We start from the raw sequence: 22,671 nt of genomic DNA, 5'->3' as shown, positions 1-22,671 counted from the left end.
ATTAGGCACTTCTCTTATGTAACGAGGCATTTGATTGATGAAAAATATATATGTTAAGTTGATAAATTTTAACAAAAACATGGTAATAATGATTGGATTGAAATTTTAAATTGAAAAATTAAAAAAGATAGGGACTAAATCTCAAAATCTATGAAAGTATAAGGACTAAAAACATATTTTAACAAAAAACTCAAAAAGTACAAAACTTATGTACTGCTTTAATCCATTTCATTAACCAACCTGATAGATATAACCCAACAATCGCAGAGCTTATAATAATAATACCACATGAAACTCGAAACAATTATTTAAATTTAAAAATCATATAAAAACACATGTAAACTTAATATGTGAAATAAAAAGAATACTTAAAGAGTTGGTGGAAATATATAAACTTGGTCTAAAAGTACACCACTACCAATACCGCATCCATTTTCCACAATTTTGTTCACAATTTGAGTGACTTAAAAGCATAGCGAATATGTATATTATATGCTCAACATTTACGTTGCCATGGCTACTATATATATACTCCCATGAATCTTTTCATACCCTCATCGTTTTCACATTTTTCTGTTCTTATATTCCTTATTTACTTTTAAATTTTGATAAACCAAAATGGCTGTTTTTTCACCGAGAAAGTTCTCTTTTTCGATTATTTTCCTTGGGCTGATGACGGTTCTACGCTCACAGGCGGCATTGGATGTTCATTATTATGATCGAACATGTCCTGAAGCTGAGAAAATTATAAGATACACTGTATTGAATGCCTCCATGCATGATGCTAAAGCTCCCGCTCGGATTCTTAGGATGTTCTTTCATGACTGTTTCATAAGGGTACGTATGTTGTTGTTTACGTCTTTTTAGTGTCAAAATGTGTAGCCATTTTTAGGTTGAAATGATTTTTCTTGGGGTGGTGACAGGGATGCGATGCATCGGTGTTGTTGGACTCGACTCCGCAAAATCAAGCGGAGAAAGATGGTCCTCCTAATATCTCTCTTCGAGCATTCTATGTGATTGACGACGCGAAAACTAAGCTTGAATCGGCGTGTCCGAAGGCGGTCTCTTGTGCTGATATAGTCGCCATTGCAGCCAGAGATGTAGTAGCAATGGTAAACATTGAAAAACCCTTTTAAAACGAAGTTTCTATAATTAACCTATTGAAAGGAAGTTAACTCTTTTTTGAAAAGTTTTGAAATGTTATTGTTTAAAGTTGACAAGTCCCATAAAGGGTCGACATTATCTTTATGAGTCAAATTGAAATTTTGTCTCTTGAATTTTTAAAGAGTTCGGGTGACTTGAGAATCTACTTAAAGAGATGATAGATTCGTAAAATAAGAACATCTTGTTGGATTGAACCGTACGTAGTGTATTATCGCCTTAAAAAAATGTAATAATTTATCATTGATAGGATTTGAATCCCCTAACTTATAAGATATAAGTCACTTGAGGGGATCTATATCCTATGAGTTAGGGGTTCCAACCATACAATTAATGATCACCATTTTGGTAGGTGTTTAATTCAACTAGTCACTCTTGTCTTTTGAATACGCTGTCCCTTCAGGTAGCCTTTTAAGGCATTCCAACTCTTTACAGAGTTGAGATATTAAAATCCCATCGGAGATAATATTAACCCGTTAAAGTATCAATTAGTTTTAGATGCATGACACTTCTTGAGAAAGAGTTAGCCTCCTTTCCTCTCCCCTCCCCTCAACACAAACGCACAAAACTGAACATTTCTTTGCGTTTCTTACAGTCAGGAGGGCCTTTTTGGAACGTACTTAAAGGCAGAAAAGATGGCAGAATCTCCAAGGCTTCCGAAACCATCAACTTACCAGCCCCAACTTTCAACGTTTCAACACTCATTCAAAGCTTCACTAAGCGAGGTTTAGGGGTCAAGGACTTAGTAGCCCTATCCGGAGGTCACACCCTAGGATTCTCACACTGTTCTTCATTCCAAGCTCGGCTCCATAATTTCAGCTCGGTTCAGGACATCGACCCTACAATGAACCCTGAATTCGCAGAAACACTGAAGAAGAAATGCCCGAAACCAAATAAAAATGGCAATGCAGGACAGTTCTTGGACTCCACGGCATCAACTTTCGATAATAATTATTACAAACAACTGTTGGCAGGGAAAGGTGTGTTCGGATCCGATCAAGCACTGTATGGTGATTATAGGACTAAATGGATTGTTGAATCATTCGCTAATGATCAAAGTTTGTTCTTCAAAGAATTTGCCACATCGATGGTGAAGCTTGGGAATGTAGGGGTGATGGAAAATGGAGAAGTGAGATTGAATTGCAGAGTGGTAAATTGAGGGCTTGAGAAAAAGAGAGAGAATGAGAGAGAATAACAGAGATTGAGCGGCAATAAAAGACTGCTTTCTTTTTTCTTTGTTTCGTTGTGTGAATTCATGTTGTGATTAATAAGTTTCTTGTACTTTAAGGTACATAATGATCGGTGCATTATATACCAGAAGAAATAAAATTTACTGTAATTTTACGCAATAATCGACATGAAAAATATTTTGGAGCCATATTGGAAATTCTGCCAACTTTATGATACTTCGCTTTACGGAAAACCACCATTTGCTTCTTTATAGTTGGTAAAATTGTTGACGTAAATGTACTCATTGCATTGAAATACTTTTCACTGTAGTTGACACCTAATGAGAAGATAAATAAACCTGATAAAAACTGATGGAAAAGTAACTTTGAAAAGCCCTTATTATAGTATTTTTTTATTGTTTTATAAATAGGTTTAATGTTTTGAGAGTTGCCACGTATCCTCACTTCTGATCGGTAGATTTCGTGTCTGTGTGGTAATTGTAAGTATATTTTACCAAAAAGCAGAAAACAGGTACATGTCCAATGGAGTGATCACCATCGAGCAAAGTTAGCGGATTTGCTGAAATTTATTATTGCTTTATAGTTACATATGTTGTGCTTTCTTTTGTTTTATTGTGAATTACAACTGATCATAGTCAGATTGGGTAAATATCTGATTCCTGGTTCGGGTTTATTCCGCGGTTGGAGTTTGACTCGATTCATATATATTTAAAAAATTATATTGTTTTTATATAAAATAAATTTAAAAATATAATACATTAAATATATTAAAAATATTAAAATAAATATTTTCTAACAAATTAAAAATAACACTAATATAGTTGCAACGTAGCAAGTAAATGTTTATAAAATAGTAGTAAAATTAATAATAAAGTAAGAGTTATACAATATTTAAGTAATAACAACAAAATGACTGCAAAACAACATCAAAATGACATAAAACAATAACAAAACAATAGTGAAAAAAATAGGTAAATTCGGTTTAGGCTCAAATCAAAAAAAAGTTTTTTTTTATTTTTATTTTATCTATACTCATTTTTTAAGCTTATATTTTTTGCTCAAACCCTTCTACTTTTTGGGTTGGCATTTAGGTCTGGGCGAATGGTCTGACTCATGATTAAGTTTATTGTGAATATATAATCTTGAAAATTATTATGATATTTATGAATGTGAGATGTATCTATTTCGTCTCATTTTATCTAACCTTGTTTTTATTTAAAATATATAATTTTTATGAAATATTGTTTGAAATTAAATCCAAACTCTCATGCCTCGTAATATAATATTTTTGTCACTAAATTTTAATTTCATATGATTAGATGAAATGAAACAAGACAAATAATTCTCATAACCATTCTATATCTATTAAAAATTTGCTCTCCTTATCCTATGTCTGCTTTTCAAAAAATATGTCCATTTATTTATTAAAAATTGTCAATTTTATTCAAAAGATTTAATTTGACAAAAACTAAATATTTTGGTGTATGAAAATAACAATATTAACTCAAATCAACCTAAAATCTAAATTAAACACCAAAAAATTAACATCATTACCTTTAGTAGTCAAAATATATCAATTTTGTTAAATACAAGTATCATAATTAAATAAAAAATAACATAAATATCACTAGAGAAAATATTATACTCAAATATTAAATAATACATTAAACCTATTCAAAACAAACTATTTTGTATTTTTTTAAAAAATTATTATAGATTCGAATAATTTTTTTATAATAATATCTAGAACTACCTATAATCAATTTTCAATTCGTAAATAAGAAGACAATACACTTTAATATATGCAAACTTAAGTCATTCTTTAATTAACAACAATATTCGTATCGAGAACTATTTCGAAATTTTTAATGGTTGGAATTTTGTCCGAGTGTTGAGAGAAACTGGAGGGTCCTAACGTAGTTGGGTTTATGTCGACCCAATAACCGGCATTTTCCATCATTTCTTTAGATAAATGTAAATGATTAAAAGTGAAAAGTCAAAAAAATATAAATAAAGCAGCTTTATACCAAATCTTTGTTCAATAAAGAAAATCCAAAGGCAAGGAAGGGCATTTCGGAAACCAATATCTAAGTTTGAGAAGATATGAATCCAGCTTTTGGTTCATTTGCATTAGATGTTCTCCTTAAAACCTATTTAGCAGGTTAAGATCATAGGCACATTCTTAATTGTCAGTGAATTATTCTTGTGAGTTAATTGTAAAGGGTTAAATAATTTTTTGGGTATGAACTGGAATTGAATTTAGTAATTTTTTTATATTTGGGTTTAATTCTTTTTTCAAGTTAAGTCTTAAATTTGGTAATTGTTTTTATGATGGAATTAAATTTTTTTATTATTATCTAAGTTAGCCTTTGATATTTCCTAAAACACCTAAAGTTTAAGTTTAATGTGGGAAAAATTGTCAAATTTAGACATCAATATGAGAGTAATTGTCAAGTTCAGGAATTAACTTGAATAAAAGGTTGAAGCCTCAATATAGAAATAGTTGCCTAGTTCAAGTTCCGAAAATAATTGTTTAGTTCAAATCCTAAGAGTGATTTAACCAAACTGAAAATGAATTAAAAAAAAAATTGAGGATACATAAAACAAACCAAACTGTTCTATATCTGCCCAAGAAACCACCATTTTCTCAAAGGACTTACTGTTAAATTCTTAGCCTTGTTAAGGTTACAAAATTTTTTGACAATCTTTTTTCCATATCTAGCTATAGTTCTTGCCATTTTACAAAAAGGAAGAAGCCCTCATTTCACAATGCTCAAAGAAATAAACTATGCTCCAATCTCTACAATAATTCAAGGCAAAACAGGCCAAGATTAAGATCTAAAGAGCTAGCTGCATGGTTTATATGTATCATTGCATCTAGGACAGGCTACAGCTAAATTTCCAATCACCATGCCAGAATTTTCATCATGCTACTACATCAAATCTATTGAAAAAACATACCTGTTGAAATGACCTGTGTGGGGGCAATCATCTTACGATATTAAGCTGAATCAGTCACAGGGCAACTCTCCTTTGGCAAGTCAGTGAAAACCAAGTGTTGGGAAACCAGCCCTTGAATGTACTTAATTACAGCACAAAATACTGTACTTACCTGCCAAGTAAGAGGCGCCCTTTGACTGGTTTGCTTATTCACTAATTCCCCTCACCCTGTATATGCCAGTTCTTGCACTACTGCAATCTTTGCTTGAAATCACAGCTGATTTTATAAGCATTTCCAATGGTGTATTAGAGGGAATAACCCTATCCTGCATGAATAGCATATGCTGGAGGGGTTATGCTATTGGATATCCTCTTTTTGCTTCTTTGACCTTAAGGGCCTCTTAAAGGTTCAATATAAGGGTATGAGAATATATGTTTTACTCTTTACATATAGTCCGTCCATGGTAGGTTAGAGGACAGAGTAAAAAAAGGCGGAGTTTTTAAGGGCAGACATATCATCCTCACACCCCTTTTTAATTTTATTTCCCCTTTTTCTTTTGCTTTATTTATGGTCCTTATAATGTTTTGGTTGAGTTCAATAGACCAAAAGGGAATTTGGATTGTGATTTCCTCTTTTATATTCCCAAGTAGGAAATGGCTCCTAGAGAAAAAAATAAAAGGGTTAGAATGTAATTGAGAGTGTTGCTATATTATAGAGATTTGATTAAATCAATCTTTCTATTATTAAATGGATTAATTTAATTTTATATTATTAAAAAGAATTAAATAAAGTCAATTTAGAATATATTTAATATTTATTGTTTAAAAAATATCATTTACCATTTAACAGAATTAATATTCTTAAAGTTTTTATAATTTAAAAATAAAATTATTTTTTAAATTGAACTGCAATTTTCTAGACATATTTAGTATTCAATCTAGGACATCTACTAAAGTTTAAGCGAAGAAAAAGTGTGGACTTCTTGCTAAAAGAGATGGAAACAGAGAACAATTAGTTGAATAAATGGTCACTTGATCTGACATTGATCAATAGACAATTTAGGGCCTTTCCCTAAATATTAGGTTCCAAACTGAAAACTACTAGACACAACAAAGGTACAACTGTCTTTTCCTTTTTTATTTTTAAGGTTAATACTGTTCATACTCATGACAAAGGTCAAACTTTCGATCATAGGTTAAAGTAGAAAAGAATCATGCTATTTCAATTAACGATCTTGTGGTTCATACTCATGACTGTTCGTATAATGTGATAATTCTTATCATTTTTGCATTCAAGATCGATAAAGGTAGAACATATTTGATGTGACCAACATCATTAGAATTCCAAGGAGCTACACAATTACCTCAAGAAAGGATTCAAACGCAATCTATAAAGGAAACACAAACTCTACCATGTGTCGCCTGCATTCAGCCTGAGTAACTTTGCAAATCGAAAAAAGTTTCCTCCGCTTCTTTCAATATAATCTTCTTACGATTCCATATGTCAGAGTCAGTAAGGGAGCCATTAACAATACTATCATCATGTGACTGCAACTTCGCCGCCACCCTCTTAACTTTGGATTTTCTACCTTTGGGCTTTTGCTTCTTTTTTTTCAACTAATAAATTCAATTTATCTTCAATCTCTGCCATTGATCTCAACTTCTTCTTCACACCATCAAACGTAGTCAACAATGTACTAAAGTTTTGCACTATCGCACCTTTACTAGTCTTGTGTACCCTTTCACTACTCGAAGGACTCTTATCAAACGAAAGCTCTGGGCATAAGTTACTAGTTGCCTCATTCTCTACAAGTTCAACATTACCTGCCCGAACCATTTTGGCTTCCACTCAGACTTTTCTCCAAAAAGAATTTCTTACTCCAGATCTTGTCATTCTAACTTCAACTCTATAGCCGTATAAACTAAACCCATGTAATGTAATCTCTCAATCGCCTTGTTTGCATCAACACAATATGCATAACGTATAAATCCAAATCCTCGATTGTATTTACCTTTCTTATGTGGGATGAATGCGTCAACAATCCTACCATGATACCCTTCCAATGTAAACGCGGTGGTAAATTGTCCACAAACACTGTCTGGAACCAGTGGCTGTTTACTCCGTTTCTTCTCTGTAAATGACCCATGGTGCCACGGTTATTTACTTTGATTTATTCATTCAGATTTTCATTTGATGTCCATCATTTGTCCTTTCAACCCCTCTTTTATTGACCATAGATTAGAGCGTTAGAAGCTGGTAGTCTTTTAGGTTAATTTAGATTCTTATTCGCTTATTTTTTTATAAAAGTAGGATCGGACAGTAAATTAGGAGTAAATTATATTTTAATTCTTTTATTTAAAAATAGGTAAATTAGTTATATGATTTTTTTTAAAAAATAATTTATTTCTGTTATTAAAAATTAACTTGTGACTAATGAGGCAAATGTGATGTGCTATGTGTATCTCAAGCTAATGTGCATAGACTAATTTTTAACCGTAGAAATATATGAAAATTTTAATAGAAAGACCAATTTACTCTTTGATTTAGAGAGAACAAAATGCAATCCAATTCCTAGTATAAGAAACTCCCTGATAATTTTATGTTTTTTTTTTTCCTTTTCGGCAAAAAAGAAAAAATCTATCTCATTCTTGTCATGTTAAACCATCGTGGCACTGACGATGAGGATGCTAAGCTGAAGCAGTCACAGGGCAACTCTCCTTTGGCAAGTCATGGGAACAAATATATGCACCATTACCTGCCTAAGTGAGAGGTGCCCTAAGACTGGTTTGCTTATTACTACCAGCTCCCTCTGGTTTTGGACTATGGAACAGCTTTGCTAGGTTTCTGCAGCTGATGCTTAAACTTCTTTTATAAGCATTTTATGAGGAAGGTACAGAATAAACCATGGATGAAAATGGCATATGCCAATGGGTTATGCTATGGATATACTTTTTTGACTCCTTTAGAAGAACCTTTGGATAGATTAAATTCCATGCATGGCTTTTACTTTTATGGTGAGAAGAGGAAAAAAGCAGTAGATTTGCAGAGATTCTCCACCAACAAAAATCATAGTGAATGATGAGTTAAAGGGCTCTCTAAAAGCTTCATATTCTTTTTACCTTTTTTCACTTTTGATATATATAATATCAGTTTTATGTACTATTATTCATATATGTATATACATTTATCTGAATTTATGCGAGTTGATATTGTAACACCTCTAACCGGAATCCATCGCTGAAACAGGATTACGGAGTATTACCAGAGTTTACAAATTAATTATTAGACATTTCATTTCATCTAGCATTCATATTAGAAACCAATCAAAATCATACATATTTTCCCTTAAACGAGCCATCGAGACCCAAATTACGCAATAGAAACAAATAGGGACTAAGTCAAAAACTTAGAATTTTTTTCCGAAAATATTTAAAATTTTCAACACTGCAGGGGTCACACGGCCGTGTGACTCACACAATTTGGAGACATGCCCGTGTCTCAGGCCGTATGGGCATTCTAAATAGGGACACACGGCTGTGTCTGAGCCCGTGTCCATGCCCGTATGAGTATGCTGACTTGGGTCACATGGCCAAGTCACACGCTTGGGCCATGTGAGCATTCTGTTTTGTACAAATTTAAGATGCAACGGACACATGACTGTGTCACCTGGCAGTGTGTCACACACGGTTAAGACACACGTCCGTGTCTCTACCCGTGTGGACAAAAATATGCCATTTTACAATTCACATTTCTCACCCAATTTTGTGTCAATCTACAATCAACATCACACATATCAACAAGCCATAATTAGACATCCAAAACAAGCCAAAATAAGTGGCTAAACTCAACAAATTACATATAAGCCATCATTAAACAAAATATCTATACATGTTATTACAACCAAAATCAAAACATTCGAAAGTATCGATAGAATCGATGGATAGTGTGATACAACTCCGACAAACTTCCAACCCAATCGAGCTTCCGATAATCTGAAAAGTAAAGGAAAATAAATACATAAGCAATGAAGGCTTAGTAAGCTCGTATAAACTTTAATCATAATACTTCTTTTCAAATATGAAATTTATACATATCAAGAATAATCCAATATTGATACCACAATACTCATTAAGTTATATTTAACAATTCACTAAGTGAATAAATCTACAGTATCACTAAGTTCTATTTATACATATTATTCCTAGCATAGTAGGATTTTAAACAACTCTAACTCTTTCAAATTTCTTTATTTTCATCTGTGTTTCTTTATTTTCCAACTCATTCCATATGCATAACACACCAGTCATAAGCATTCCATTCAACCATAGCTACAAGCTAGTGCATTTAAACACAGACCTTTTTTGAATTAATCATATGATAAATCATTTCATAAGAAATTGCATAAATTAAACTTTACCACTCTTTCATGAGCACAAACATATTTTCATTTGAGCACGTACCATTTCAATGCATCTTATAATTAAACATATTACCATTCAACCAGTAGTTTGGCACTTGCCTAAGCATCAAACAACAACACTTGTTAGCATACTTGAACATATTTCATATAATTTCAACATTAATAACCTTATTATCTTAACATGTCACATTTGAATTTATTACTCATCTCAACTTACATAATTTACATGAATCAACATATCAAGATATTGATATACATACATTTCATGATACACATCATTCTTTTACTGTTTCTTCATATACATATATCATCCAAGACAACTCCCGATAACTTGCCATTCGAAGAACGACTTACGGATATGAGTACATTGTTTTCAGAAGCCCAAAGGCTGAATAAAAACCTATAATAGTTGAACGGAAACTCGTAAGTGCTGAACGAAAACCTATAAGGGTTAAGCAGAAGCTCAATAGAGCTGAATGGAAACCCATTAGGGTTGAACGAAAACTCATATGAGTTAAACAGAAGCTCGTGAGAGCTAAACAGAAAGGAAACACGAAAGCTCGCAACAAATATTGAACCTCAATTTACTTGGGTACTTTTCTGTCAATTCTTCCTTTGCTTTCTTTTGCCACACAACGATTGTACTCAATCCCGCGTTCTGTTTAAACCGGATATTCACTTCAAATTCATAATTTAACAATATTCTATTTTTCAACATTATACTAAATACATAATATCATTCATCATTTCAATATAATTATTAAAATTAAACCATACGAACTTACCTGAATTTAATTGTAATAATTGCAGGAGTTCAAGGACTATTCCGCTATTTTTTCTTTTTTTTCACGAGTATCTATGAAATCTTGATCTAAAATATAAAATCACTCATTCATTAGTATATATTTCAGTTTCAAGTTATTTCACAATTTATACCCTTCAATTTTTTTGAATTTACACAATTACATCAGTTTTTTACAACTTTTGCAATTTAGTCCCTTAACTTGTTAATCTATCAAATCAACTAATTTTTATCAATTAATAATTTATCCAAATATTCTAGGCTATCATACAGCCTTAATAAAACAAAAATTTAATATCAAACCCTAATATTTTAACCATTTTCACAATTTGATCCTAACATCAATATTTAACAAAATCACTTTATAAAATCATCATACAACAAATTAAAGATCTAAACCCACTTGATATTAATAATTTCTTTCAATATATTAATTTAGATAATAAAAATTCATTTCATACAATTTGGTCATTTTTGACATTTTTGTAAAATTACCCTTAAAATTTTACTTTAATTCAATTTAGTCCCTGAGTCTAAAACATGCAAATTAGCCATTTTTAATGTAAACCTATGCTAGTTGAATATTCACGGCATCCAAAACAGCCCATTATCATGCTTTTCTATCACTACTAAACTTAAAAATAACATAAAGCCTTAACAACCATACCTTATTCTCTTGAAACCAAACTTTAACTTAAAAATAACATAAAGCCTTAATATCCATATACCTTATTCTCTTGAAACCAAACTTTAACTTAACTTTCTCTCTCCTCCAACTTTTATTTCTTGAATCTAACTTGATATTCTAGCTCCCCATAGTCTCCTTGTTATTTTTCTCTTTTGGTAGCTATGGAAATTCTTCTGATTTATAAGTGAAAATAGTAAATTTTAGGTGAAATGATCAAATTGTAAAGAAAAGAAAATTTCTTTCTTTCTTTTCTCTTCTCACGTTAGTAGCATGGAAAGATGAAGAGGATTTTTCATCCTTCTTCCCTTATATACTAAATAAAATAATGATAAAATAATAATAAAAGTTAAATCAAAATATTAATAAACTAATATTTATTTATTTAATTAATCTAAAATATCACCAACAACATCATTACTCTTCAAAATTATCTTCTTTACTATATGACCATTTTGCCCCTATGATTTCAAAATTCCTCTATTGACTCATCACTCATTTTGGTAAAATTGTGATTTAACCCCTCATACTTTTTTCTACTCATTCAATTTTGTCCTAATTCATGCATTTTCCTTAGTTTCTAGATCAGTCCACCTTTAAAATATTTGCACTGTTGGTCCTTTAACTTTTTCATATTTACACTTTAACTCTTTAAATTTTGAGTATTTACTCTCGGGCCACAAAACGTTTCTCACTTTTGCGATTTAGTTCTTTCTTGAATTAATATATCATAGTATACTTCCCAAACAGATTTTGTTGACATAACTCAAAATTTCCCTTTTTGTCACTTTATTTCTTTATTTTATTATATCAAGGACAATATTTCACTTTCTTATTGTAATAACTTTCGGGTATTACAGATATTATGAGTCAATCAATAATTAAATCAGTTATAAAATTATTAAAATACCTTCCAATTTATAGATTAAATTATATTTTATTAAAGGTGATTAAACTTGAAATATAGTACATAATAAACAACTAACTTTACTATTATAACTAATGGGAAATTTTAATAAATATATTTAAAACATATTTTTCACTCAAATTATTGGTGTCACATAAATTATTAACTTTTAAATTATTAGACATACAGGATAACATACAACTATCCATTTGATGAGTTCCCTATTGGTATGATTCTTAAATCCTTCTTTAAGAAAGTCTATCCTTCTGAATTCGCACTCCCATAGCTCTACATCAAAAGTTAATAAAAAATAATTCAAGTTAAACTATAATAGATGGAATAAGTTACATTACGTTATATTTTAAATTAATTTGTAATTATACCTTCCAAGCATCATGACAGTAGCCTGAGGATTAGTTCCAGGTGTGAAACTAAAGGTAGAAGCATCGATAACCCTAAGGCCATCGACGCCAATGACCTTGTAATCTTCACCCACAACCTTCCCAACTTGGCATCCTCCATGATGATGCCAAAATGTCATCACAGTGTCATTGCAGAATTGTTCCAAAGACGAAGCAGTATCAATGTGTCTCGGTCTCTGGTTCAAGGGAAGTGCTGCCACCACATTCAGAAGCTGTTGAGTCGAGATGGTTCGGTAACGAAATTTCGAGAAGGCTTTGGAGTTCACAACGTTGATTATGGTTTTCATGCCTTGTACACAGTTTCTCAAGTCTTCTGGCTCTTGAGAGTAATTGAACCTCACCTTGGGGGTCTCGTTTGGATCGGTGCTACGAAGCTCAAGGTGGCCTGTTGAGAGTGGACGAGTAACTTTTTGAAGGATGATGCCACCGTTAAGTCTTGTATCGAAGAAGGACCCAATAGTAGTCTTTGCATGCGACAACCATTGCCATTGTTAAAAAACTAATTGTATGATCATAACCAAAAAGGAAAATGGTAAACTACATCCCATTTTTGTAAGTTTTCCTTTTGATACTTTCGCTAGATATTATTTTTAATTTAGTTAACGTCTATGTTACAATACTCCGACTTTAGGAGTTCAATTTAGTAAATTTTTATTTTTGTCATTCTGTTTTTAGAATTATTTTACTTTTTCAAAAAGAAAAGGGAAAAAAATTTAATTTTATAAGGAATTAAGTTCTTCAACTATGAAAATGAAACTCAAATTTTCTGAATAAAACCTAAGTTTTCCCTTATAAAACCAATTTCTTTTCAAAAAATCTAGATATTTACCTAAAAACCTATGTTTTTCCTTTTGAAAAATATCTAGAAGTAATTCTTAAAAGTGGAAAATAAAATAAATTGAAAAGAAAAATTACTTCTTATGTAAAAGCCCAAGTGTTTCCTTTTTACTAGAAAAGAAAATTAAATTAATTCAAAAACAAATTATTTTATCTTGTAAAAACCCGACAATTCCTTTAAAAATTTATATTTTCTTTTCTTCAAAAAGTAAAATAGTTGACAAAAATGGGTGTACAATAAATCATTAGTTAAATTAACACAAGTGATTAAAATAAAAAAACTATTTAACGTGAAATGACTAAACCCCCCCCACAAAAAAAAACTAATGACGGTGCTAAATTTTATATTTTTTATTTCCGTTAAACAAAATAAAAATTTATAAAAGTTAGATAACTAAATTAGATGACTACAATATAGTTTACCCAAAAAAACACATATGAAGAGGTATGAAATTGCAGGTAAAAACCTGGTCCAAGATGGAGAGCAAAAACTTGGAAATCCACCCAAAAGAAGGAGCCAAATTCAATCCACTTCCAGCTTCAATATAGTTAACAAATAGGGATATGCCCACAGTTGAAAGGAGTGAGAGCTCAACGGGATTAGGGGATGGAATAAAAAGACCATTCAATGTATTGTCGGCTATGCCTTGGCCAACCATAGGTTGGTCCATCACCAGCTTGATACCAAGTGGCTCAAGTTGAGAACGTGGCCCAATGCCGCTCAACATCAACAATTGTGAGCTTCCAATGGCACCTGCTGATACGATTATTTCACTCTTGGAATCATTTGTTAAATATGCCGTGTGCTTTTCTCCCAATGCATCCTCATATATCACCCCTATAGCTCTAGTTCCTGATCCAACAGCTAAAAGTTACATATTAAGTTGTAAGATCATTAAGAGCAAGTAAGCTACATATTAAGCTGTAAGATCATGCAACTTACTTTGTGTTGTAAAAAGGATCTTGGTTACAGTGGCATGCAAGTAAACTATGATATTCTTTGGGTCAGCATATTCAAGCAAGTCAGCTGCACTATGTCTATGATCATTCATGTCGAAAATGGTTGAACCAATTTTAGTCCCATTGATGTGTTCATTTGTAAATCCGTTGTATGGTAAAACCCCAGCTTCAAGCAACCCATCCCTCACTGCGGTTTGCCATTGCAACAATGGTGCCTTGAAAACCACCTTGTTTTCAACCCACTGATATGCATCATTCACCAAAGCTTCATCCAAACCAGATTCCTTTACGAACTCGGTTTCGGCGTGTGAGTAAAACCCGGCGTTGATGACGGTGCCACCACCAAGTACACGTGCTCGGTGGTTGTATACTCCGTCCTCAGTAACGAATATTTGAGCATATGAATCGGGGGAGGGATCTGAAAGAGTGAGCAAGAAGTTGCCTTTGTCTGTCTTACCAGGGTTGCGGTAGGGAGACCCTCCTCTTTCGAGGACTAAAACGTTGGCGGTTTCTGCTAGAGTTGCGGCCAAGGGACAGCCGGCAGCTCCTCCACCGACCACAATATAGTCGTGGTATGAGACCGGAGGTGCTGTTGTTGATTCGTGAACGAAACTGTAATTTGGAGCTGCAAAATAATGGATCATATATATATATTATAAGAGAGATATATCTTAGTCATTAGTCTAGTGTTTGTTTCTATTAATTTTCAAATCTTTACCTGTCTCAGCATGGGAAAAGTTGGGGTGCAAAGCATAAACAGCGACAAGCAAAGCTTTGAGGAACCCCATTGATCCCAAATCCATCCTGTATTTCCAAATTTAGCTTTACTTACAATTTGGGCACAACGGATGACTAGGGCCCCCCTCTTAAATATATATCCGCAGACCTTGAGGATTAATACATCAACTTAACAATCATCGTAAGAAAATAAATATTAAAACTATTTATCAATTTTACAATTATATGCATCAATTTTTATTTTAATGTAATTTTTAAAAATATCAACACTATAAACTATGTGATACTATCTTCTTGTGTATACTAACATTGGATCTTTTGAAAAAAAAAAGAATTATTTGATTTATCTAATTTTTTAATTTTTATAAATGCACTCAATTAGATCAAAATAAAAATTTAGATATAAAATTATTACACAAAATTAAAATTCATGGGAAATATTGAAATTTATTTAAAAAAGTATAAACAATACATTTACATATGACGTTAATTAATAAATGGTTTAATAATGTGTTGGGGAAGAGTATCAAATTTATTATTGGATTTATTTAATTTTTATAATTTTTATAAATGCACAAAATTAAAATTTATGTCAAATATTAAAATTTTATTGAAAAAAAGTACAAACAATGTGCATATGACGCAAACCAAAGTCAAACCAAGCATATGACGTAAACCACACTCAAACCACATGTTAGTTAATCAATGGCTTATTAATTATGTGGGGAAGAGTATCAAATTATTAATTATAGAAGATTTCTACGTGCATTTTATGGCAACAATTAATTATTTTTAAATTTTAAAAATAAAATAAATATAAAATTATTTTTAGAAATTAAAATATATCATAAAAATTAAAAAATATTTTTTACTATTTTTATTTTAAAATTAATTATTAATATGACATACACGTGACAATCTATAGCATGCCACATCATCTATCTATTTTAGAGTGATTTGACAAACAATGAATATTTAAAGATTAAAAGAGATGAAAAATTAAATAATTAGTTAAAATAATTATCTTTAGTAAAAGTTGGAAGTTGGAAGGTAAATAAATCATTATAAAAAAAAATTTAATGCTTTAATGAAACTATAGATCATGTTTGGTTTCCTTCACGCTTTTCTCATTTCCTTTTCTAATATTATTTATAATTAATTAAACATAAATAATAAAATAAATTTTAAAATACATAAATGAATTTTTTAATTGAAAATGAAAAATGTAGAGAGTTGAATAGGAAGTTACAATGTCACTGCGTTATACACCCAACTAAACTCAATCATGTTATCCAAATACCAATTTAATGATTTGTCATGCTATAATACTTAGTCATTAGTTAGTTATGGTTTTTTTTTTTTTTGTTAAAGTATCTATTGAGATGAGTCCAGTAATTAATTCATAGCATTCTATCAGTAAAGTAGATACTGGCTACAAATTTTAAAGTTGATTCATACCCAGAACAAGGATCAAACACTTGACCACTAATTAAAGTATACTTGTTAATTAATTATAGTTAGTTATACTTATTAATTGCATGCATTTTCATTATTATTCATCTTATCACTCGATCTCTCTTGAGTTTGATCATTGGAATGCTTTAAGTATTCTATTGTAACACTTAAAATATTATAATTGATCTATTACACTTGCCGTCAAACCACTTTAATTTTTAATATTTTTTTACTAATTCTCTACTTAATAATCATATTCTGTGGCACGATCATATAGCTAGAACTCTAAAGACAAGATTACTACATAGAGAAATGATCCTCAAGAAGCTCAAGATGGAAGCAACGAATCAAAAAACTTGTCCGATGGTCTTAAAGTAAAATTCAACAATGTTAGGAAAATGACATTCCACCATAAGACATCCTCTATTCAATGGCACTAACTACTCTTATTGTAGGACACCAATGAAGTAGTCCATCCAAGCAAATGACTAAGAATGGAGGGTGATCACCAATGGATCATTCAACCCCAAGAAAAGAGTTGATCGTGTCATAGATCCCAAAAAGGAAGATGAATAGGATAAAGTTTATATTAAGATGGTACAATTAAATGCTAAAGCTATGCACACCCTATTTTGTGTCATTGGTCCCAATGAATATAATAGAGCCTCCTTATATGTGATAATACCAAAGAGAAATGGAATAAACTTGAAATTACTCATGAAGGTACAATTAGAATTAAGGAATCCAAGAGTAACCTTCTCACCCTTGATTATGAGCCCTTCAAAGCAAAACCGGTTAAAGGAATCAAGGAGATATCCAACCGCTTCATCGATATCATTAATGGTCTCAAGGTACTTGAGTTGGTGAGAAAGATATTGAATATCCTCCCAAAATCATGAAAAGCTAAAGTCATGGCCATAGAGGAGTCAAAGGACCTTGACACACTTTCTCTTGATGAATTCACTGGACCTCTATTCACCTATGGAATAAAGATAAATCACAATGCTCAAGAGACCAATGAAACTCCAAAGAAAGTAAGGTTCCTTTTGAGTCTATCATTCAAGAGGAGGATGACTCTAGTAATGAGGGGGAGGAAGAGTAAGAGGAGGTTACAATGTTTGCAAAAATAAATAAAGAAATCCATGAAATTCAACAAACTCAAAAGACCTCCAAAGAAAAACATTATCAACGGGGAATCAAGCTTAAAAGGATTCCATTATTTTGCTATGAATCTAAAAAGCTGGATCATATCAAATTTGATTGCACTCAATGAAAGAATAAAGGTATATATTTTTGTCTTTTCAATATAATAAATTAATAAAATTAATCATAATGTGATTTAAACTTGAAACATAATGTATAATAAACATTTAATTTTACAATTGTATCCAAATTATCAATTGATTCTTATGCGATTTTTTTTATATTCGTTACATAATATTTTTTTCGTTCACATCGTTAATCTAACATAAATTTAGTTACTTTTATTATACATACGAGCCAATAGCCAACCAACCCTTCAATGAGCTCTCTCCCCCATTGATATGATTCTTAAATCTTCTTTAGGAACGTCTATCTTTCTCAATTCTTACTCCCATGGCTCTGCATCAAAAGTTAATAAAAGAATAATTCAAATCAAGGTATAATGGACCAAGTCAACACCCCACATACATTACAGTCATATTTATAGTTGTAATTATACCTTCCAAGCATCATGACAGTAGCCTGAGGATTAGTTCCAGGTGAGAAACTAAAGGTAGAAGCATCTATAACCCTAAGGCCATCCACGCCAATGACCCTGTAATCTTTATCCACAACCTTCCCAACTTGGCATCCTCCATGATGATGCCAAAATGTCATCACAGTGTCATTGCAGAATTGTTCCAAAGACGAAGCGGTATCAAAGTGTCTTGGTCTCTGGTTCAAGGGAAGTGCTGCCACCACATTCAGAAGCTGTTGAGTCGAGATGGTCCGGTAACGAAATTTCGAGAAGGCTTTCGAGTTTACAACGTTGATTATGGTTTTCATGCCTTGTACACAGTTTCTCAAGTCTTCTGGTTCTTGAAAGTAATTGAACCTCACCTTGGGGGTCTCGTTTGGATCGGTGCTACGAAGCTCAAGGTGGCCTGTTGAAAGTGGACGAGCAACTTTTTGAAGGATGATGCCACCGTTAAGTCTTGTATCGAAGAAGGACCCAATAGCGGTCTTTGCATGCGACAACCATTGCCATTGTGAAAAAACTATAGTGAATTGTATGATCATAACCAAAAAGGAAAATGGTAAACTACATCCCATTTTTGTAAGTTTTCCTTTCGATACTTTCGCTAAATATTATTTTTAATGTAGTTAACGTCTATGTTACAATACTCCTACTTTAGTAATTCAACTTAGTATATTTTCATTTTTGTCATCCTGCTTTTTTGAATTATTTTACTTTTCAAAAAAATATAAAAAAATTAAATTTTTATAAGGAATCAAATTCTTCAACTGTGAAAATGAAACCCAAATTTTCCAGATAAAACCCAGGTTTTCCTTATAAAACCAATTTCTTTTCATAAAAACCTAGTTATTTACCTATAAAACCATGTTTTTCTTTTTGAAAAATATCTAAAATTAATTCTACAAAAGGAAAATAAAATAAAATGAAAAGAAAATGATTTTTTATGTAAAAGACCAAGTGTTCCTTTTTACTAGAAAAAATAAAATTAATTAAAAACAAATTATTTTATCTTGTAAAACCCGACAATTCTCTTTAAAATTTATATTTCCTTTTCTTCAAAAAGTAAAATGGTTGACAAAAATAGGTGTACAATAAATCATTAGTTAAATTAACACAAGTGATTAAAACAAGAAAACTATCTAACGTGAAATGACTAAAACCCCAAAAAAAACCAACTAATGACGGTGCTATATTTTATATATTTTTTATTTTGTATGACCAAAATGAAAATTTACAAAAGTTAGATGACTAACAATATAGTTTACCAAAAAAACACATATGAAGAGGTATGAAATTGCATGTAAAACCTGGCCCAAGATGGAGAGCAAAAACTTGGAAATCCAACCAAAAGAAGGAGCCAAATTCAACCCACTTCCGGCTTCAATATAGTTAACAAGCAGGGATATGCCCACAGCTGAAACGAGTGAGAGCTCAACGGGATTAGGGGATGGAATAAAAAGACCATTCAATGTATTGTCGGCCATGCCTTGGCCAACCATAGGTTGGTCCATCACCAGCTTGATACAAGTGGCTCAAGTTGAGAACGTTGCGCAATGCCGCTCAACATCAACAATTGTGAGCTTCCAATGGCACCTGCTGATACGATTATTTCGCTCTTGGAATCATTTGTTAAATATGCCGTGTGCTTTACTCCCAGTGCATCCTCATATATCACCCCCGTAGCTCTAGGTCGTGATCCAACAGCTAAAAGTTACATATTAAGTTGTAAGATCATTAAGAGCAAGTAAGCTACATATTAAGTTGTAAGATCATGCAACTTACTTTGTGTTGTAAAAAGGATCTTGGTTACCGTGGCATGCAAGTAAACTATGATATTCTTTGGGTCAGCATATTCAAGCAAGTCAGCTGCACTATGTCTATGATCATTCATGTCGAAAATGGTTGAACCAATTTTAGTCCCATTGATGTGTTCATTTGTAAATCCGTTGTATGGTAAAACACCAGCTTCAAGCAACCTATCCCTCACTGCGGTTTGCCATTGCAATAATGGTGCCTTGAAAACCACTTTGTTTTCAACCCACTGATATGCATCATTCACCAAAGCTTCATCCAAACCAGATTCCTTTACGAACTCGGTTTCTGCGCGTGAGTAAAAACCCACGTTGATGACACTGCCGCCGCCGAGTACACGTGCTCGGTGGTTGTATACTCCGTCCTCAGTAATGAATGTTTGAGCATGCGAATCAGGGGAGGGATCTAAAAGAGTGAGCAAGAAGTTGCCTTTGTCTGTCTTGCCAGGGTTGCGGTAGGGAGACCCACCTCTTTCGAGGACTAAAACGTTGGTGGTTTCTGCTAGAGTTGCGGCCAAGGGACAGCCGGCGGCTCCTCCACCGACCACAATATAGTCGTGGTATGAGACCGGAGGTGCTGTTGTTGATTCGTGAACGAAACTGTAATTTGGAGCTGCAAAATAATGGATCATACAAAGTAAGTTATATAACATAAAAAAAAATTTGTGTAAAAGTTTACCTGTCTCAGCAAGGCAACAGTAGGGTAGCAAAGCAAAAACAGCCAGAAGCAAAGCTTTGAGAAACCTCGTAGATCCCAAATCCATACTGCATTTCCTACTTTAGCTTTACCTCCAATATTGGCTCAAGAGTGACTTGGAAATCCCTCTTAAATATCTACAAGAATACAACATGAAATATTTAATTAAAACATGATGAAAATATAAATTTTCTAATACAAACTTGAGATTTATTGAAAATAAAAATACAAACAATACTTGTACATATGACATAAATCAAACTCAAACCACCTGTTTCATATGGGGTTAGTTAATTAATGGTTGGATAATTTGGGGGGTTGGGGGTGCAGCTGCCATGCTCTAGCACAGTTGTAGCCAGCTAATAGAATGGGGCCAAGAAACTTCAAAGGGAATCAACCTCCTCCTTACGAAAATATGATATCTGCGGTGATAATGTATATTATATTTTTAGAGAAAAAAATTTAATTTGAATATTGATCAAAAAAATCTAAAAAGAATAACCTTTATAAAATGAATATAAAAGTTAATTTTAATTCTATAAAGAAAATAAAATTATAGACGTGGATGCTAAGTTAGAAAAAAATCATGGACATGGATGTTGCGGAATCTAGTCATTAGTATTGACTGTGGTATTGATCACATAGTTATTCAATGGCAATGAATAGTTAATGCTATGGCAGTATTAGGTATAAAGAGTCCTTCTTCTTTAAAAGTTGAGAGATGATTATTGTGGGTGAAGTGTATTTAAAAGCGAAAAATATATATTTCGATTGAGCAATATATATATATATAAGACTTATCTTCTATAGGGCGACGAGGGAAGAATTTTGATGCGTACCTTTGGTCAACCGCAAAGTGAATCATGTAAGCAAGTGATGATGAAGTTGTAAAGTGCTTACCTAAATTGAGGTACAACTTATATGCATTATTACTCATTTGGTTTTACAAACTTAAAAAATATATTTTAGTTTTTATTTAATTTTATCTTTCTTTTAACTCATAAATTTGTATTGTTTGTTAAATTACCTACAAATAAATGGAATAGTTAATGTTAATTAACTTGGTTGATGTGATAAACACATAGGTTGCTATGTGCATGTAGATGCCACGTCAAGAATTAATTTATTTTAAAATTTTAAAAGAAATCGAAAAAATTATAAAATTATTTAAAAATCATAAAAATTGTAAAAAATATTTTTAATTTTTAAAATTAGTTACTTATGTGGCATACTCATAGACTGCCACGTGGATGTCATGTTGGCAAAGTTAACAAACATTAATTTTTCCGTTCATTTTGGATGAATTGACAAACAATACAAGTTCGAAGGCTAAAAGTTATAAGTCATTATGCCCAAATTGTATTACAACTATGTACTGTATGGAGACTATTATAACACATTTAGAACGTGGATGAAAAAATTTATATAATAAATTTATAAAAGAAATTGATAGAAATATGTAATGTGATTTTGATTGGAATGGTAAAAGTGATATATTAAATTTTACGATGTTTTGGTTAAAATATTATGATTTTAATTTTTGAATATGTATTTTTTCTAGATTTATTAAAATATAAAAAGATATAAATAGTCTTAAAATAATATTTTTATTTTATAAAATTAATAAATTTTTTTATAATTTCACAATTGAATTGAAATTGATTAATTGGTTCTACAAATTCAATTAAATTATTAATTATAGTATAAATATATCAAATCGCTATTAATGATTTTTTAATTAAGATGCTATAATGAAACTTTATCTTTAAAAGGAAATAATTAAAGCTTTAAATTAAACTTATCATTTTTTTCTTTACATAATATTTAAAGCTACCCAAAAGTCTCTCCCCAACCCATACATAGAAAGATCATGTGCTTCAGCGCACTTGAACTCACATACTCCTACATTGGCAATAATGGACATG

The 22,671-nt window shown here is 31.7% G+C and overlaps 2 protein-coding genes, 1 long non-coding RNA gene and 1 pseudogene across 4 annotated transcripts; 1 reads left to right on the top strand and 3 right to left on the bottom strand.

Moving 5' to 3' along the window:
• The first annotated feature begins 556 nt into the window (after positions 1-556).
• LOC108478508 (peroxidase 66) lies at positions 557-2,513 on the top strand. The gene is made up of 3 exons (XM_017780967.2): positions 557-837; positions 924-1,112; positions 1,757-2,513. Exons 1-3 carry the CDS (start codon positions 619-621, stop codon positions 2,318-2,320), a joined length of 972 nt encoding a protein of 323 aa, XP_017636456.1. The 5' UTR covers positions 557-618; the 3' UTR covers positions 2,321-2,513.
• Positions 2,514-5,106: 2,593 nt separating this feature from the next.
• On the bottom strand, positions 5,107-5,707 carry LOC128285148 (uncharacterized). The gene is made up of 2 exons (XR_008275568.1): positions 5,313-5,707; positions 5,107-5,151 (listed from the first exon to the last, which is right to left on the bottom strand). It is a non-coding gene; the product is annotated as an uncharacterized LOC128285148 (long non-coding RNA).
• A 6,527-nt stretch (positions 5,708-12,234) lies between these two features.
• LOC108477243 (protein HOTHEAD-like) lies at positions 12,235-15,183 on the bottom strand. 2 transcript variants are annotated; one of them, XM_017779734.2, is made up of 5 exons: positions 15,044-15,183; positions 14,309-14,950; positions 13,833-14,230; positions 12,490-12,992; positions 12,235-12,394 (listed from the first exon to the last, which is right to left on the bottom strand). In XM_017779734.2, exons 1-5 carry the CDS (start codon positions 15,126-15,128, stop codon positions 12,355-12,357), a joined length of 1,668 nt encoding a protein of 555 aa, XP_017635223.1. In that variant the 5' UTR covers positions 15,129-15,183; the 3' UTR covers positions 12,235-12,354. The 2 variants fall into 2 exon arrangements, with proteins under 2 accessions (XP_017635223.1, XP_017635224.1); XM_017779735.2 differs by having other exon boundaries at positions 13,833-14,218.
• A 2,658-nt stretch (positions 15,184-17,841) lies between these two features.
• LOC108477242 (protein HOTHEAD-like) lies at positions 17,842-21,150 on the bottom strand (annotated as a pseudogene).
• Between the last annotated feature and the right edge of the window lie 1,521 nt (positions 21,151-22,671).

Source organism: Gossypium arboreum, chromosome 12 (assembly GCF_025698485.1).
Source record: "Gossypium arboreum isolate Shixiya-1 chromosome 12, ASM2569848v2, whole genome shotgun sequence".
Classification (NCBI taxonomy): domain Eukaryota; kingdom Viridiplantae; phylum Streptophyta; class Magnoliopsida; order Malvales; family Malvaceae; genus Gossypium; species Gossypium arboreum.
This window is presented reverse-complemented; position numbering and strand designations above follow the sequence as displayed.